General features: G+C 41.3%; 1 protein-coding gene across 1 annotated transcript in view; it reads right to left on the reverse strand.

Moving 5' to 3' along the window:
* Nucleotides 1–1,898, reverse strand: part of LOC129697302 (synaptotagmin-like protein 1) — a 155,504-nt gene extending 153,606 nt beyond the window's left edge. Inside the window, 1 exon segment of the mRNA XM_055635734.1 lies at nt 1,423–1,898. Coding sequence (XP_055491709.1) covers nt 1,423–1,550 — 128 coding nt within the window. The 5' untranslated portion in view covers nt 1,551–1,898.
* Between the last annotated feature and the right edge of the window lie 17,573 nt (nt 1,899–19,471).

Genomic DNA, 19,471 nt, shown 5'->3' on the forward strand with positions numbered 1-19,471 from the left:
TAGACTGCTTAAGCTAGAATTGCATTACCAATCAGGAGTGAAATAATGGCACTTGCTCCAAAACTTCCAGCGCACAAAAGATTTTGCACTCTCTGTAACAAAATTCCCCTCTTTTCCCCAATGGAAATTCAGGAATCACTTTTAAAGCATCACTGCAGCGATGTCTTCACATTGAAGATCTTTCAGTCATAAACCAGAAGCAAAATTTCTGATCTCTTGTATTAAACTTTTCTTAAAATGATCTATAAATTAGCTTTGAAAATATCTGAATGATAACCTAAACAACAATCTGGATTCCTCATGTAACAAAGCACAACATTTTCATAGAGTTTTAAAGTGAGATTTATTTTGGAACCAACTATATACTCTGTTTACTAATTATTGAAGGTTATACTAGAAAAGGCCGTAAGATAATACACCAGAGAGGAGCAAAGATTCATTGACAGAAACCATGGTGTGTCCACAGGTAACTGTGAAGGTACATAATCCAGGTTTTTCTCAATTTCACTATTTAAGTACTGTTAGAGCTAAAAAATGTCACTGCCATTTATACTGCAAAAACAGGTAATTACATTATACTCGTTGAGTTATAAAACATGGGAAATAATTCAGTTGAAGCTCCTCGCCTCCTTTATTGTGATCTTTATGAATGCCAGTCATTAAGAGGACGAAAAACAGGAGGTGTAATGTTGGGGAAAAAACCACTGCCTCAGGAATGACAAGGCACCAAGTATATCCCCGAGATTGATGATGATGTTTATAGAATGATTCTTGCCAGATGATTCAATCCCAATAACTGGCAGAAAGCAATTAAAGATTCTAAATGGTTTGAAGCGAGGGCGAGGTGCATGAAAATAAGCCCTTTGCATCCAAAGTGTCATCATTAAACCTTCTGCTGCTGCTCCAGGATACTGTACACACTGCCTGATCTCACCTGGCAACAACTGGGCTCATTTGGCATAAAGCGTGAGAAAGTACAGCTTTCATAGAAATATTTGGAGGCGGGGTAATACCCATTTAAAATTAAAGATACATTGCCAGGATAATGCATTATCCTGAAGAATCCTGACTGGAAGTATCACCCATCTACTGCTGTTCCAGCACTGTGTTTTGCTCAAGATTCCAGCCTCTGCAGTTTCTTGTGTCACCGATGAACTATATAGGATCTATAATTTGTGGTTCAAATCTGAAACACCCTCTTTATAAATGTATACAGAATGAATGTGCAGATGTATATATAGTCTAAGACACTGTCATCCTGCTTAACAGAGAACTATACTGAAGGAGATCTTCCATCCAACTGAAAACTGAGAGATCTTTGCTTTCAAGTATCAGCTAAGACACAAAGTAATAGGGAGTAAAGAAATGTGTGAAAAAATTGTTAATAATAGGACAAGATAAATCCATTAGGTTTTTTTTTACCTGATGCGCTTTTCTTCAACATTTTTCAGAGCAGCATCTCTTTTAAGGACTTTCTGAAGGTCCAGTCGTTCTTCCTCCGACAGGAAGCTGAGGTCCATCATTTTGCTTAGATCTAACCCAGTCTTCATTTTCCAACAATTCCAGTACCTTTGGTGAAACTTTGCATGAAGCCAATCGCAGAATAATTACGACTCAGCCGTACTTCAGTTGCTGCCTTCCACGGTGAACACTCTGGCTTTCATCAACACATTCAATTGTCTGTTTGCCTCTTAAGATTGTTCAGAGATAACAAGTTGTTCAGTTGGTTGCTGGTGCACTTTCAGGCTCAAAGATGTACTGTCTTATTCACAAGCATTAATTTTTATGTCAGACTTTTAGGAACTTTGGGAGGATTTTTAAAATTCGACTCCAGCGTAGGGCAGGACTCGCAGTCTCTCTGTAGGAATGCAGGGAAGTAAACTATTAGTATCATTATATATCACATACTCTCTCTATGCAAATTATGTTATTACAGGAATGTGAACCTGCATGTGTGTCTGAGTTGTTTTACAGGTTTGGACTTCACAGAATTTTTGATTAATTTATTTTGCCCGAAATGGATCACTGGATAATTAAAGTGTGTATAATGAAAAAAAACACAGAAGACTCTAATTTTTCAACTGTCATTTAGAATATGATGATTATTTGATGTTCCTAATGGATAAATAAAGTTCATTGATTGATTGATTATTTAGCAAGTCACTTATTTGCTCAATTAAAAAGCAGAATTATGGAAGAATTAAGTGGGTTGAACACCATCTGTGGAGGCAAAAGGTGTGTCAACATTTCGGGACAAGATCCTGCCCCAGGACTGAGAGGGATGAGAACAGAGTAGGGAGGGGTAGTATAGAAGTCGCTAGTGATAGGTGGAACCAGATGGGGGGGGGGGGGGAAAGAAGAGGATGGTGGGCAGATAAAACTAAGAGGATGAATGAGGTTGAACAAAAGTAGGAAAAAACAAACAAACACAAGGAACTGTAGATAGTGGCTTACAAAACAAAAGACACAAAGTGCTGGAGTAACTCAACGAGTCGAGCAGCTTCTCTGGAGAACCTAGATGGGCATGCAATTCGGAGGGAAGAGTACGGGAGATGTGGGTTACCTGGAATTGTAAATTGGAAACTACCCAAGTGGAATTTGAGATGGTGTTCTTCCTGTTCGCATTTGGCCTCTCTCCCAGGTGGATTGACAGATGGGTGGATAAAAGAGTAAAGCTAAAAAAGCTAAAAAGAAAATGCTACGATGCAAGGAGAGAAAAGGCATGAAATGTGAAGCCAGGGAAAGGATGTAGGTGGAAGAGCTCGATGAGGGAGAGGTAAGGGTAATGGGGGGGGGGGGGGGGGGGGGGGGGGGGGGGGGGCAAATGGGGCACTTCCACTCTCCCACCTCAGTAGTTAATGTTTCAGCTTGACCAAAGGTCATCAGTCAGATAGCTTAACCACATTTTTCACCATTGATGTTAACTGACGATAAAACATTCCAATATTTTTAGTTTCGTGATTTGCGATGTATTTAATTGTATAAACATTTCAAACATAAATCAAAACGTGGGTCAAACCAAAATCAAGAATGAATTGTGAAACCTGGATTTGCAAATACAAAGCATGCACACTTTCAGAGGCACTAGACTACAAACCTTGTGCTTTAGGTCATTAAACCTTGGACTTTAAATGATCCATGCAAGCTGCAAGCCCAAGTCACATATCCAAACAGAGCTTCTTCCAAAATTACATTGATCTCATTCCCAGTAACCTTGGAACATTGGAGTTGCATTACCTATGTGGTTCTCTATAATGTACATGGGTTCATCTTTTTGAAACTTACAAATCTAAAGGAATCTGGAGAAGCACAGGTGCTCTATCCCATCATTGAAATAAGATTGTGCTCATTTCTGGCAAGGTACCAGCTGCCTAATGTAAGAGTCCAATTGAATTAACCAACTGAATTAAAGCACCCATGCAGTTTGCATTCCATGTTGGCCATCTTAAATCCATGAAGTGGGCACAACAGTTGTAAATTCAGCCCCTTGCTGCTTCAAGCTTGATCAATTGAATATGAACACAAATTCATTTTACTTAAAAGTAGAGCTTGTGTTATACAATTTGGAATGCAGTAAAACTAGTTTAGTTTCAGTTAATGTAATCAGCTGTATCTTTCAAAACCTGACGACTGCAATGACTATTTGAAGAATGTGCGTCCCACCCAACCCTTCTGTTTAATTCTGGTAAAAAGACATGTTTATGATTATGGCGCATTTTTTTGTGCAACGGTATACACAAGCCAGCCACTTCTTGCAGAGAGGAATTGAAATAATGGTCATGGTTGAATCATAAAACATTGCAGAACTGGTCTGCTTTTATTTAAACTGACCTTTCTGTAAAAAAGGAAACACTTTTGCAGTTAACTGTCACTCGGCCACACAGCAGAGCACAATATTAATCAGAATGAAAGCTTTTCACACTCCCCCTCTCCATTGGGCAGATGATTTGGCAGTTCCGAGATGACCAGAAAGCTGACTGTTAATTTATGATGCACAGATGTGTCTTTAATTGTACTCATTATACGATTTAATACAAAACCTGTCACAGAGGACTTCATGACAACAATAACAAATATAAATAGGTTGTGAAGTATAAAAATGTTTGGGAAAGGGAGGGAGGGAGGATGACATCAAAAGCGTATGATAGTTTGTAGCCAATCTGTTTGCAGTGATCATAGGTAAATGATAGCAATTTTGAATTAATGACAGAATTCAGAGTTCTATTAATGAAGCATTAAGACAGCACCTCATTAAAGATTGTGTTTGATGCACCCCCTTCCACCTCCCTCCAACCGACATGTTAATCAGCTTATAAAAATGAACAGCTCTTTTTTGATCAATTGCCTTTCGCATAGGTCAACTTTTTACCTCAAATGCTTTATCTGATATCCCGACACGTGTTTACAGATTTTCCAAGTCTAAGACTCTCTTGAAACTGTATTCACTCTGGTCAAGATTCACTTTTGCACTTTGGCCATAATTCTTTGACACATTTTGCACAGAAAATTACACCAATTTGTTTCAAGTGTGGCCAGCAACATTCAGTCTTCACAGAGCAGCACAAGATTGAAATCACTCCAAGGGAGACTCCAAACTTGGCCTTTTATCTCTGGGACACTCAAATCCACTGACATCTGGCTCCAAGCTCTTTTCTTCCCATCCAATTCCACCCGACCCAAAGATAATCCTCTCTCAATTGACTATGGCCTGCAATGTACACCCTATCGTCACCCATCTGCCCACCACAGGCTGTTTATCTGATCACGATGTCTTCCTCCCAATCCATGATTTGATTAGCCGACTGTTTGTTGACAGTCCTAGCTCCTTCGGGCACCAGTAAAATCTGCAACCGTAGATATCAAAGCCTCATTCTCTGCTCTTCTGACCACCCAATGTACCCATTCACGAGCACTACAACTTCTCGGCCATTATGAGTTACTGCTAAACACCCAGTGGCAGACCTACATTTTTGGGGCCCTGAAGCTTGAACTGTTATGGGGGCCCTTTTGCAACCAGCAATGAGGTCTGGGTAACCACTGTTATCTTCTTCAATGGGGTTGTTCCACGACAGGCTGGCTAGCCTCCCCCCAAATGATATATATTTCATGAAATAGACAATAGACATTTCTATGATCATCCACAATCAGTACCCCATACCTGCCTTCTCCCCCTATCCCTTGACTCTGCTATCTTTAAGAGCTCTATCTCTCTCTTGAAAGCCTCCAGAGAATTAGCCTCCACTGCTAATCCACTCTTGAAGATAGCAGAGTCAGGGGATGTGGGGAGAAGGCAGGAACGGGGTACTGATTGTTGATGATCAGCCATGATCACATTGAATGGCGGTGCTGGCTTGAAGGGTCGAATGACCTACTCCTGCAACTATTGTCTATTCACAACTCTGTGTGAAAAAGTATTTCCTCGTCTCTGTTCTAAATGATCTACCCCTTATTCTTAAACTGGGGCCCCTGGTTCTGGACTCTCCCAGCATTGGAAACATGTTTCCTGCCTCTAGCGTGTTCAAACCCTTAGTAATCTTATATGTTTCAATAAATGGCCTCATACAGCTAAAACAATCTTTACAAAAAATGTTACCTGAAATGTCTCTTTGCCTAGCACTGAGATGAGAAAAAACATTTTCACCCAGAGTTGTGAAATTCTCTGCCACAGAAGGCAGTGGCCTTGTCTCCTTCAGCAGCACCTCAGTCTCCCTTCCCGAGCTCAGACACCCACTTCTCCTCACCTCGCCTACGTTTACTTCCCCTCACCTACACCTCGACTAATCCCCTCGCCTCACTAAACCCCTTGCCTCGATACCTCACTGCCAAACTTCTCCTCACACCTAAACCTCGCCTCGACTAAACCTTACCTTGACTAAACCTTGCCTCACTAAACCTCGCCCCTCAAATAAACCTTGCACCTCACACCTTAACCCCACCTCAACTTAACCAGGGGAGGAAGGGGGGGGCGAGGATGGAGAGTGGCACAGGCGCATTGCCCGAGAGAGCCAGTAGGAGGGGAGGGGCGCACGTGCACTGACGTTGATGTCGCGCCCAAACCCAGCCCCACACGCCCGTGGCGGCCACAGCTCCTCTGTGGGATTTAAATCAGAAGAATATGCTTCTGGGGTTCCTCCGGATTAGGGGCCCTGAAGCTTAAACTTCATTAGTTTCACAGTAGATATGCCCTTGTAAGCAGCTGGTATTGTCAATTGATGAAAATCAATTGGAGGAGTGACCATGAGTAACCTTCACTAAAATCTAATTCACAAAATATGACTAAGTTTGACTAAATTTCAATTGTCACACAGACCTGATGCTGGCTTTCAACCAGAAACATTGACAATTTGTTTCCCCACACAGATGCTCCTCGACACATTGTGTCCCTCAAGCAATGTTTCAGAAAATGAGCATTTTAGTTTCAAAATTCCAGCATTCATCATATGCAGCTTGGGCTTCTCCCATTTAAATCTCCCACAGACCTACCCTATGTTTCTTAACGTGACTTGTTACCACCCACTTTCAATTTGCAGGCATCTTTTTTTCATTAAATCTCTTCTGCCTTCCTAGAGACTTTATGCTCTACTCTCTTCTCCCATTTGTCTTTCTCAACATCTGAAAACCAGTCTACCAAATTCAAACAAAAGTCTATTTATGCAAAAGAATGGTTCCTCCAGAAAATGTTGGGTTGAGGTTTGTTATTGTCACGTGCCGAGGTACAGTGAAAAGGTTTGTTTTTGCATATTATCCAATCAATCAGATTATATGATATATAAATACAATCAAGCCAATCTAAAATACAATAAGCCAAAGAAAAGATACAGAATGCTGAATATACTTCTCAGCATTATGGCACAACAGTTCCAGAGGCAAAATCCAATGACGCAATGAGGTAGAAGAGAATCGAACTGTATCCTAACTTATGGAAGGTCTGTTTTTAGAAGCCTGATAATAAAGGAGCAGAATCTGTTTTGTTGCTCCAGCATCTGCAGTCTCAAGGCACACAGTCTAACTAGGAACAGTCGGGCACTCAGCCTTTGCTGTCCATGCTGTTTTTCAATGCTATCATCGTTAAAATGACTACGCGGAGGGTAGTCCATATCTGGAATGAGATGCCATAGAAGCTAAAGAAGCAGATCCAATTATGACTTTTAAAAGATATTTGGACAGATAAATAGACACCAAGGGCTTGGAAGGCTGTGGGCCACGTGCAGGCAAAGTGGGACTCCCAATATGCCAACTTGGTCAGCATGGAGTCGGTGGCCCGCAGAGCCCGTTTCAGCACTATACAGCTCTATGACTTTCTAAGAATGATACAGAAATTAATTTTCTAATGTGTCTACACAACTAACTTTTGAAAGTTCTGGCTGCCTCCGTTTCCAACACCTTCACAAGCAGCAAGTTTCTGATTATAATTAAACTGAGCAAATTTCCTAATGGATTAATTCCTATCACTATAAATCTGTACCCTTTGTCCTTGAGCCAAACACAGGGATAGCATCTGTCTCCATTTTTAACCAAACAAATCATATCATCTGAAAAATCATGCAAGTAAGAATTTAATTGTTCTGTTTCAGGACAATTGACAATAAAACACTCTCAACTCAATCTCCACCATTCTTTTTTGCTGCGAGGAAAACTACCTGCTTCACTAACTTACTCTTTAAATTTATTTTGAAGAAAATTGTAAAAAAAATAGTAAAGTAGGTTCAGGAGTAAGAATACTAGCCTTATAGCTTGTTCTGCCATTCAATACAACTATAGCAGATCCTCTAAAGTAATATAGAACAGAAAGAGGCCCTTTGGCCCAACTTGTCCATGCCAACCAAGACACCCTCATTGACTCTCATTCCATCTGCCTGCATTTGGCCCATAACCATCTAAACCTTTCCAGGCACCTGTTTAAATGCCTTTTAAATGTTGTTACAGTACCTGCCTCAACTACCTCCTCTGGAAGGTCATTCCATACACCCTCTACCCTCTGTGCGAAAACGTTGCCCCTCTTATTAAATCCTTCCCCTCACACCTTAAGCTGATGTCCTTTAGTTTTTGATTCCCCTTCTCTGGGTAAAGGTCTCTGTGTAAAAATCTATGTGGATTCGCCCTCTCTATTATTCTCATGATCATATACACATCAAAAAGATCACCCTCATCCTCCTGCACTCTAAGGAATAAAGTCGTCCCCTGTCCAACCTCTCCCTGTAGCTCAGACCCTCAAGTCCTGGCAACATTCTCGTATATCTTCTCTGCACTCTTTCCAGCTTAACATGACTAAAATTGAATGCAGCCACATCAATGTCTTCTACTTGCATACCAAATTCCCACACCCTCCTCATACACTATGATAACCTTTGTCTCTCTAAATATATGTACCACCTTAATTATATTCAATGGCTCATGCTCCATGCCTTCTGCGGTAGGTCATTTCACATGAAAGAAAAAAATCTCCAGTCATAATTGTTTTAAATGACAGATGATTCTTGAGATTGTGACGTGATTCCAAACCATCAGTCTTGGGAAATCATCATCCTGTCAAGCCTTATCAGAATTATATACATTTCCATAAGATCTTTTGTTCTTTGAAACTCAGGTTAGCCTAGTTGACTAAATATCTCCTTATACAACAATCCTGCCATCCCATGAATTCTCCTTCCCTTTACGGCAAGTATATTCACACAACAAACCTTCTACAAAGTCTTGTATAAATGCAGTATGTTACTTCTGTACCTCTCAGCAATGTCATGTCTTTAAAGGAATTAGCCACAAAATAACATCAAAAAGGATAGCAAAGATCTGAAACCTACTATAAGCCTCTGTGTGCTTGTTGAGAATACAAAGAAGTGACCCTTGAACTCACCAGCCGTTAACAAGTCAGTCCAAGGAAAGATACTGTTCATGAAATTAAGGAGATATTGGATCTCAATTTCCTTTCACTGCCAAAATCTAATCTAATGCATAGGGTACGTGAATTAAATGGAAAAGAATTAAAGAGCAGTAGAAACAGGAAACAAAAACCAAATAAGGGTTACATGACCTGGAGAGAACATTGAGGCAAAGTCAAAAGTGTTGTCAGCTTCGACATGAAAGCTTGTTTCGATCTTCTCCAAGACGTTGCTAACTTATAAGGACCAGGCTAGATAAGGAAATGACTAGAATGTTACACCACGGATTAAGAAGCAAAAACAGCCAGCCACACAAAAGGCCCGCGGAGAGACAACTAACCAGGACACACCCAGCTGGTGATGTACTGATGTGAAGTTGCTCAGCTGATAACTTACTGTAATGCTATGGGCTGAGATCTGGGAGGTTGTAATGACCTAAATAGCTCCATTTGTGACCAGAATTGACACAGCAAGGCATTTGATAAAATCCCCCATGGTAGGCTGCTCTAGAAGATCAAGATCCACAGGAGTAACAGTGACTTGTTTATATGGATTCATAATTGACTTACTGGTAGAAGACAGAGTTGTGGTGGAAGGACGATATTCAAGCTGGAGGTCTGTGAACAATGGAGTTCTGCAGGGATCAGTTCCGTGATCTTTGTTGCTTGTGAAATATATAAATGACTCAGACATAAATGTAGATGGGTTGGTTGGTTAGTAAGTTTGCAGATGACACCAAGATTGGTGAAGTCGTGAACTGTGAGGAAAGCTGACAAAGTGTACAAAGGAATATAGATCAGCCACAAAAATGGGTAGAATAATGGCATATTTTAATCCAAACAAGAGGTGTTGTACTTTGGAAGGTCGAATGCAAGGAGAAATATACAATTAATGGCAAAACCCTAAACAGCATGCATTTACAGAGGGATCACATGTCCATAGTCCATAGTTCCCTGAAAGATCGTGGCATTAAATATACTTTTGAATAGGGACATCCAAGCTCATCTCCAAACTCGTCGGCACTCATCTCTACAACTGGATCTTCAAGACTCGGGAGATTGAGAACCTCGTAACCTGGTGTCAAGACAGCAACCTTTCACTCAATGTCAGCAAGACAAAGGAGATAGTGATCAGCTTCAAGAAGCGAAGCTGTACACATACACTGACAACACCAAAATAGAAATGGTTGAAAGGTACAAGTTCCAAGGAGTAAATATCACCGGCAACTTGTCCTGGACCTGCCATATCGAAGCAATGGCCAAGAAAGCACACCACCTTCTCTACTTTTTTAGAAGGCTTAGGAAACTGTAGAAAGCATTTTATCAGAATGCATCACAGCTGGATTGGGGACAGTTCCAGCCAAGACTACAAGAAATTCCAGAGAATTGTGGCCGCAGCCCAGACCATTAGGCAAAACAACCTCTCTTCCATTGACTCTATCTACAATTCACACAGCCTTGGCAAGGTCACCAGCATAATCAAGGATCAGTCTTACCCTGGACACTCCCTCCTCTCCCATTTTTACTTGACAACTTCTCTCGCACTCAGCACGTCACCTTTCCCACCCACGACAAAGGTCACATCCTTGACCTGGTCTGCTCCACAAATCAACCGGTACTCGACCTCCATGATCATAAGCTTATACAGCCCATCCCTTCCCCCTCTCTGATCCCGCTTCCTCCGAGCTTATCTAAAATCGGTTCACCTCCATCCTCTGACCTTCCTCTCCAACTCCCCCCCTTCGGCCCCCATCTCTCTGATGAACAAAACCATCAGCTCCACCTTGTCTACCTCCCTTAACACTCTGGCCCCTCTCAAAACAAGAACCGTAACTTTCAACACATCTTCACCCTGGTACCACACCTGACTTCGTAAACCCCGAGCATCTACTCCAACAAACCAAACTCCACCACTGACTACAAAGGTCATTGCTTCCTTTCAATTCATGATCCCTCCACCACAGACCTCCTTACAACCTCCTCAAGCCTCCACACTGCTCTACTCCGGATCTCTGCAACTCAGTTTTTTCACTGATAAAATCACCCCTATCAATGAAATCTCCAAAGCATCTACTAATCAGGCTCTTCCAAATCCCACCCTTACCCCTCCTGCTCCCTCGACCCTCTCTCCCAATCAGCTCCCCCACCTGCTGAAGTCCTGCCTCTCCTTCTCTGCCCCTACCTCACTAATCTCTTCAACTCCTCATTGTCCCAAGGAATTGTCCCCTCCGCTTTCAAAACTGCTGCTGTCACACCAATCTTAAAAAAACCTGGTCTTGATCCCTCCTCTCTCATTAATTATCGCCCAATCTCAAACCTCCCCTTTCTTTCAAAAACCCTGGAGCGTATAGTTACGTCGCAACTTCATTCCCACCTCCTTGCGTATAACCTACTTGAACCCCTCCAATCTTGCTTTCACCCCCTCCATGGCACAAAAACTGCTCTCCTCAAAGTCCTCAACGACCTCCTCACCTCTGCTGACACTGGTTCCCTCAACATACTCATCCTCCTCGACCTGAGCGCAGCCTTCGATACAGTGAACCACAACATCCTGCTCACCAGACTCAAAGACCTCGGCATTGAAGGCTCTGCACTCAGCTGGCTCCGTTCCTACCTTTCCAACAGATCCCACTTCATCTCTCTCCACAACCACACCTCTGCTACAGCCACAGTCACTCAAGGCGTTCCCCAAGGCTCCGTACTCGGCCCCCTCCTCTTCATCATCTACATCCTCCCCCCTTGGTCAGATACTCCGCCACTTCAACCTGGACTTCTACTGTTACGCCGATGACACCCAGATCTACCTCGGCACCAAATCCCCCCCCAACCCCCCCCCCCCTCCCATATCAACTCCTGTTTGTCAGCTATAAAAACCTGGATGCAACGTAACTTCCTCAAACTCAACAGCGATAAGACAGAATTTCTCCTCATAGGCTCCAAAGCCACATTCAGCAAAATCAATAACCCCACTCTCACCATCGTCGGCACCACTGTCTCCCCATCTCCCAAGGCCCACAACTTTGGAGTGATCTTTGATTCCACCCTCTCCCTTGAGCCTCACATCCGCCATGTCATTAAAACTTGCTTTCATCTCCGCAACATCGCCAAACTCAGACCCTCTCTCACACCTCCCGCTGCTGAAAGACTCATCCATGCCTTCATCTCCTCCCGACTGGACTACTGCAACTCACTTCTCCTTGGCATCAGCTCCACCTACATCAACCAACTCCAACTGGTCCAGAACGCAGCCGCCCGACTCATCACCCACACCAAATCCTGGCATCACATCACTCCAGTCCTCAAACAACTTCACTGGCTTCCCATCTCCCACCGGATCACCTACAAAATCCTGATCCTCACCTACAAAGCCCTCCACCATCTGCCCCCCCCATATCTCACTGACCTCCTCTCCCCCTACCAACCCTCACGGTCCCTCAGATCCACATCAGCCGGTCTCCACTCCATCCACAAGTCCAACCTCCGCAGTTTTGGGGACAGAGCCTTCTCCAGGGCAGCTCCCAGGCTCTGGAACTCCCTCCCTCAACTGATCCGCAATGCTGTGTCCCTCACCATCTTCCAGTCCCGCCTCAAGACCCATCTCTTCACCTCTGCCTATCCTTAGCCCCACGTCCCCCTCCCTTTTCATCTGTGCATTAATTGCCTCATATTGTGTTTTGAATTGTATTCTGTCTTTACTTTGTGTACTAGTCATGTCTCTACTATTTATTTCATTCCCCTTACATGTTTTTCCTCCAACTGCTAATTTTTTCTAAGGTGTCCTTGAGACTCTTGAAAGGCGCCCATAAATAAAATGTATTATTATTATTATTATTATTAGTACACATGACAATAAACTGAACTAAACATATGCAGGGAATGGAGGAATATAGATTATGTGAAGACAGAAAAGTGTTGATTTATGACATCATGTTTGGCACAGACATTGATCCTATGCTATACTGTGCCATGTTCACTAGTCAAATAGCCGTCTAAATGCTAGATTTCTCTATTCCTACAACGAATAGCACTGAATTGTAAGAAAAACAGGAAGTTCACAAATTTAATCATAAAAATACATGCAGGAGAAATGCAAAAATATTGTCAGAAATACTTTAAAAGTGGCACATTAAGAGAAAATACTTTAAGAGAATGCATAAACTGCTCAACTACCCAAACTAGCCCAATAAATGTTACTTGCCACAAGCTCATGCATTTACTTACAATTATGGATTATGATTGTTAGAGCTCTTAGATAGCAGAATCAGGGGATATGGTGAGAAGGCAGGAACGGGGTACTGATTGTGGATGATCAGCCATGCTCACATTAAATGGTGGTGCTGGCTCGAAGGGCCGAATGGTCTACTCCTGCACCTATTGTCTATTGTTAATTATTTAATAAAGCATCTTCGAAAATGTTCTCATTAATACTGACTGTAGTCAAATCTTTGAAGGGTCCTAGTAAAACCTCAGACCATTCATTTTCCAACATAATTGAATAATGTGATTCTGATTGTTCTTTAAAATAATTTAACACCTTTAATTATTAATTTCCTAAACAAAGATGTTTTACATCAGATCTTCAACAGTTCAAGATATAAAGTTAAAATGTATGAAACATTACAGTCCATAGTTTGATATTATTGCACTAGGTTTAGTAATAGTACACGCAATTAATTATATTGCCCAAGTACTATTACATTATTTTAAGAGTATTAATGTTAAAATAAATCCCAGATAGGTAAAGTGAAACACGATCCTTTCTCAGTGCTGCAGCACATTTCAAGTACAATGCATTCTGTTGTAATACATTCATTACATCTCTATCAACATCATCTAGCATGAAGAGCTCAATACCCAGTGTAAAAGGACCATAGAACAGTACAGCATAAGAACAGGCCCTTTGGCCCACAATGTCTGTGCCAAAGTGATGCCAAGACCATCTCTTCTATGCATAGAAAGGAACTGCAAGTGCAGATTTTTTTAACCAAAGGCACATATAAAGTGCTGGAGTAACTCAGTGCATCAGGCAGCATCTCCTGAGAAAAACCCACCTGAAACATCACCTATCCTTTTTCTCCATAGATGCTGCCTGACCCGCTGAGTTACTCAAGCACTGCATCCATCCATCTCTTATCTACATGCGCATAATCAATCTCTCTCCATTCCCCGCATTTCCTTATGCCTATCCAAAAGCCTCTTAAAAGCCACCATTGTATCTGACTTACTATTAACCCTGCCAGTGCATTTCAGGCATTCACCACCTTCTATGCAAAAAAAAGTTGCTTCGCACATCGCCTTTAAACTTTGCTCCTCTCACCTTAAAGTTATGCCCTCCAATATTTGATTTTTTTCATCCTGGAAAAAGGTTCTGACTGCCCACCCTACCTCTGCCTCTCATAGTCTTATATATTTATATCAGGTCTCCCCGCAACCTCTGGCACTTCAGAGAAAACAATTCAAGTCTGTCCAACCTCTCCCTGTATCTAATAGCACCGAATCCAGGCAACAGTTGGGTAAAGCTCCTCTGCACCTTTTCTAAAGCTTTCCCATCCACCCTATAATTGTGTAACCAGAACTGCACGCAATATTCCAAATGTCACCTAACCAGTCCTGTAAATCTGCATCACGACATCCTGACTCTTATACTCAATGCTCCGATGTATGAAGACAAGCAGGATCCTTATTACCACCCTATCTACCTGTATTGCTACTTTCAGGAAGCTATGGACTTGGACCCAAAGATCCCTCTGTACATCAGTGCTGTTGAGGGGAACATTTTAAACAGGGGCTGATTGGAAGACTGGTATTTCCAGTGAAAATAAAGAAGGAATTCTAAGAGATATTATTGAACTCCTTTCAATGGCCAGCTACATAACATGGACACGATTGATAGGTTAAAGTTCCCACATTCACCATTTCAGAGAGAGTATTGCAGAAATAAGCCCACACAAATGGTATGCATGTTTGAGCTTTGCATACATACAATTAGCAATTTACAAATAAAACAAATATTTTCATGATTTGTTTCTTTTATGATTCAATTTCCTAATGTGACAAGAATTGTAAAATAATGTGTCTTTGTGACATTATGCTCTCATCAGCTCTGGTTGTACTGTATTCTTTGTAAACTTTGATTCTTTTAAGACTGAAATGGAGTTCTGCCACAAAAATGAAAAACATTTTCTTTTGTGATGAGATCAAGCAAGAGATCAGAATCCCATTGAGAAAACATGACATTGCCACACATTTTCTTGTTTCAATTCCCATCTATCTACTGTGCATTTCTATCACCTTGCTACCTTATGTAAATTAAATGACAAGCATACATTAATCACATTCAGAAGGGACAAATTAATGTGTGGTTGTTGTTGTTTTTTTAGGGGGTTTTTAAGATTTCAATGATTTCTGCATTGATTGTGCAATCACCTGCTTTGTTGAAATACAGATAGAGGAAACAAATACAGACCTGTGGCTAAACATCAGTCAGCCGCAAAACATAACAGTTAAACAAATTGCAATTGAATCATGCTTCCTCTTTACAATGTCTTCAAAATTACAACACAATATTATGCTATGTCATTATTTTGGCCGTATATATCTACAATAACATGTTTACCACTGATCTGAGAATATGTTCACATTCCTTTCCAGCTCTGAAAATGTCTTGGTTACATCTGGCCTATAATACAATTCAGTCCTCTGACCATCTGCCCAAGGCTTGGCACCATTATAAAATTAAAACTGTTTCACTTGAACCATCTAATGATAAATGTGGATTATTTACGTTGTTACGTTTTGCTTTCTGACCAACTTCTATTTAAATATTTGCCAGCAAATACCTTATTGCAGGTATGGACTCAGCACATTGACTGCAGTTCATATTAACTATATCAAAATGAATATTTCAGTGTAATCGGATTTACTAGCATTGCATGCAATTAATAGTTAACATAATTAGACAAAGCCATTTATCATTGTCAACTTCATCCACACAAGTGTCAAATCTTACAGACATCTTAATTATGAGTTTATTCTTAGGGGAATTCCCCCTGATTCTATTACAGGCCAAATTGAGCAATCAGAAATTCAATGCCATCTGGATTAGACATCCCCCTGCCCACCTCGCCCAAGAACAGTACTAATGAAAAACAAACGATTAGAGGATGAAACAATCAATATTGTAGCCACCACAAATAAATGTATGCAAATAAAGAGTAATGAACAGACAACTTGGGAGGATGATTTCCCCATTTTGAATTTAAAAAATTTAGCGACAAGAATGCTTGACCCTCTTGACCCTGGTTTGCCATCTAATACGATCACTGTGATCTCAAAGTGACCTCAATTCCAGTTTCCTGCCCGATTCTCAGAATCTTATTGCCTAGCCTCTAAGAATCTTCAGCATCTGGTTTTAACCTGGCCTCCACATTTTCAACCATGTGCAATGCCCTACAAAGGCTTCAAGCAGCAGTGAATTTTAATACAGTGGGACAAAAACAAAAACGGTTGCCTTTGGGTTGCACGAAGATTGAGTCAATTTCCACCAGTGGCCTACAGAAGAAAATGATTTGTCAACTACATCATTGGATAGTTGGCGTACTGTATAGCCTATCTTGCAACTTAACTGAGTGGTTGAAGGCCAGAGAAACAATGTGTAATATTTGCACTCTTGCTGAGATTGGGGTTTAAATGTGACTCAGGTCAAGAAGGTAAAACCATAAGAGTTTACTTTTCTTTTTTTTATAAACCAGTGAGGAAATTGGCCAACAATGTTTTCATTCGGGATCCTTGCTGATGTGCCAGGCCACATCCTTGTCAATTTTTTTTGCACTCTTTCCAGTTTAATTACATCCTTTCTACAGCAGGATGAACGAAACTGTACACAATACTCTAAATGCAACCTCAACACCATTTTGTGCAACTGTGACAAAACATCCCAACTTCTACATTCAAATACCCGACTAATGATAACCAAAGTCCTCTTGACCACCTTCACCTGTCATCTGCAAACCTACATCAAGCCTTATACATTCTCATGCAAATCATTGATATAAACAATAAACAGCAATGAGTGCAAAATCAATCCTTGAGGCATACCACTGGTTAGAGGCCTTCACCCTGAAAAACAACCATCCATCATCACCTTCTGCTTCTTTCCATGAAGCCAATTCGCTATCCAGTTGGCTAGCTCTCCATAGATTCCATGCGATCTAACCTTCCAGAGCAGCCTGCAGAACCTTATCAAATGCCTTGCTGAAGTCCACATAGACAATGTCTATGGCTTTGCCCTCATCAATCATTTTTGATTACTTTTTCAAAATAATTTGATTTATAAGATAAAATTTCCCACATACAAAACAATGCTGCCTATCCCTAATCAGCCCCCTATTTATTAAAATGAATATCATATCTCCCAGAATCCCCCCCTGCAACTTACCAACTACAGATGTTAAACTCACTGGTCTATAATTCCCAAGCTTTTTCCGTGCAGCTTTTCTTATGTAAAAACACAGCATTAGCCTCCCTCCAGTCATCTGTCACACCAGCTGTGTCTAATGATGATTCATATATCACAGCCAGGGCTCCTGCAATTTCTTCGAGTCCGCCAATGTGTCCCACTTCTCCCCTCTTCCATTGGGCAAAAGGTATAGTAAGTAAAAATACACACCTGATTCAGATATATCTAATCAGGCCAGGGAGATTTATCTACCTGCATACTACCCAGGTCAGGCAGCATCTCTGGAGAAAAAGGGTAGGTGACGTTTGGGGTTGATACCCTTGTTCAGTCAAAAGAGTCCAGACTCAAAATGTCATCGATCCCTATTCTACAAAATTGCTGCCTGACCCGCTGCGTTAATCCAGCACTTTGAGTCTAGCCTTGAATTTAATGCAAGTTTACAATACCACAGAAAGTGACCGATCCCAGGTTGCCAATTATATCTTTGTAGAATAAAGAGGTAGAAGTGGCAAAGCATCCTTAAAGTGTTGAGAAAGAGTCAGTAGAAATTCTCATTGGCCTTCTTTCCTCTTTTGCCCTCTGCAGAAACAAGCAGAGGTCAAAGAATAATTTGTCTAACTGTACAACTGACAAGTGATCAGCTACTTGACCTTCAAGGCATGGGAGAATTAAACAAATAAAAAGCCTCATCAACTCATGTTTATTTCATAAATGATTCTTATCTTCAGATTTTTGTTGCTCCACTTTGACATTGCCCAAGTGGTCTCGAATCTCACTGGGGATTTTTTTAAAATATTTAAACCCATTCTATGGATAAACAATATTTGACACATGCAACCAACGTATGATTAGCAACAGCAAAACACATTTGTATTTCCTGCGTTGTCTCTGTAGAATTACTAATATTACAGCTTAGCATATTTACATGAAAATATTGGCAAGAATCCAAGGTTGCATTAAAAAAAATGCTTCATCCTAGCATTTTTTTCTACTCTCCCCCGTCGGATGTTATCAGAGTTCTGATAAGATGCATGAGAAAGTGGCAATCGATTAGAAAGTTACAAAATTAGCATTATGATTTAGTGAAGTAAATAAAACCTTGCTGAACTGCTTAATAGATTTTTTATTGCACAAGTGAGATATCTTACATGGGGAAAATTATATCAGACACGCCAATATGTAGAACTGGAAAAATAACAATGGAAAGTACATAATAATACAAAGAATGTTAATTTCTAGTAAGATTTTACATTTCTACACTGAAAAATTCAGAGCAACAGTTAGAAAGATATGGAGACACAAGGAACTGCAGGTGCTGGTTTTCAAAAAAAAGATGCAAAGTGCTGGAGGTCAGGTAGGTCAAGCAGCATCTCTGAAGAACATGGCTGGGCGACGTTTCCGAATTGCTGCAGCAGTTTGCGTTCTATGCAAGATTCTAGCATCTGCAGTTCCTTGTCTCTACTTGGTAACAAAACCAAAAGGTAATCCACCTTCTTGACATTCACTTTGTCTTCTGTATATTACTGGCCCATGGCCGAGCAAAGTACACGTATTTGGGATGGTGGTTCTTCTCCAGTAGTCTCTCTGGTTCAAGGAGGGCTTATTTCAACCTCCCTTTGATCGGTTCTGAGGTGGCTGATGAGGCTTAGAAAGGATTTCTAAGGACCTTCGAGGACAACATGATGGAGCTCTGAGCCGAGAGGGACTTCAGCTACAATGTAGGCTAACTGATCGACAGAAATCTAGAAAGGATCCTTCATTTAAAAATAAAGATACAGCATGGAAACTGGCCCTTCAGCTCACTCAGTCCATGCTGATCATCGATCACCCATTCGCACCAGTTTCACGCTAACCCACTTTCTCATCCGCTCAGACACACTAGGGGCAATTTACACAGGCCAATTAACTTACAAATCCGCACGGCTACGGGAAGTGGGAGGAGCACCTGGAAAAACCTACCCAGTCGCAAGGAGAATGTTCAAACTCCATACAGAGCTCTGAGGTCAGGATCAAACCTAGGCTTCTGACACCGAGGTAGCAGCCACCGTGCCACACCTGGTGGAAAGGCTATCATCTTGGGAGAGGGTAATAAAGATCTTCTCCACCAGGTGTTTGCTAGATCCCCGGGGAAGAAT

Source organism: Leucoraja erinacea, chromosome 5 (assembly GCF_028641065.1).
Source record: "Leucoraja erinacea ecotype New England chromosome 5, Leri_hhj_1, whole genome shotgun sequence".
NCBI classification, from domain to species: Eukaryota; Metazoa; Chordata; class Chondrichthyes; order Rajiformes; family Rajidae; genus Leucoraja; species Leucoraja erinaceus.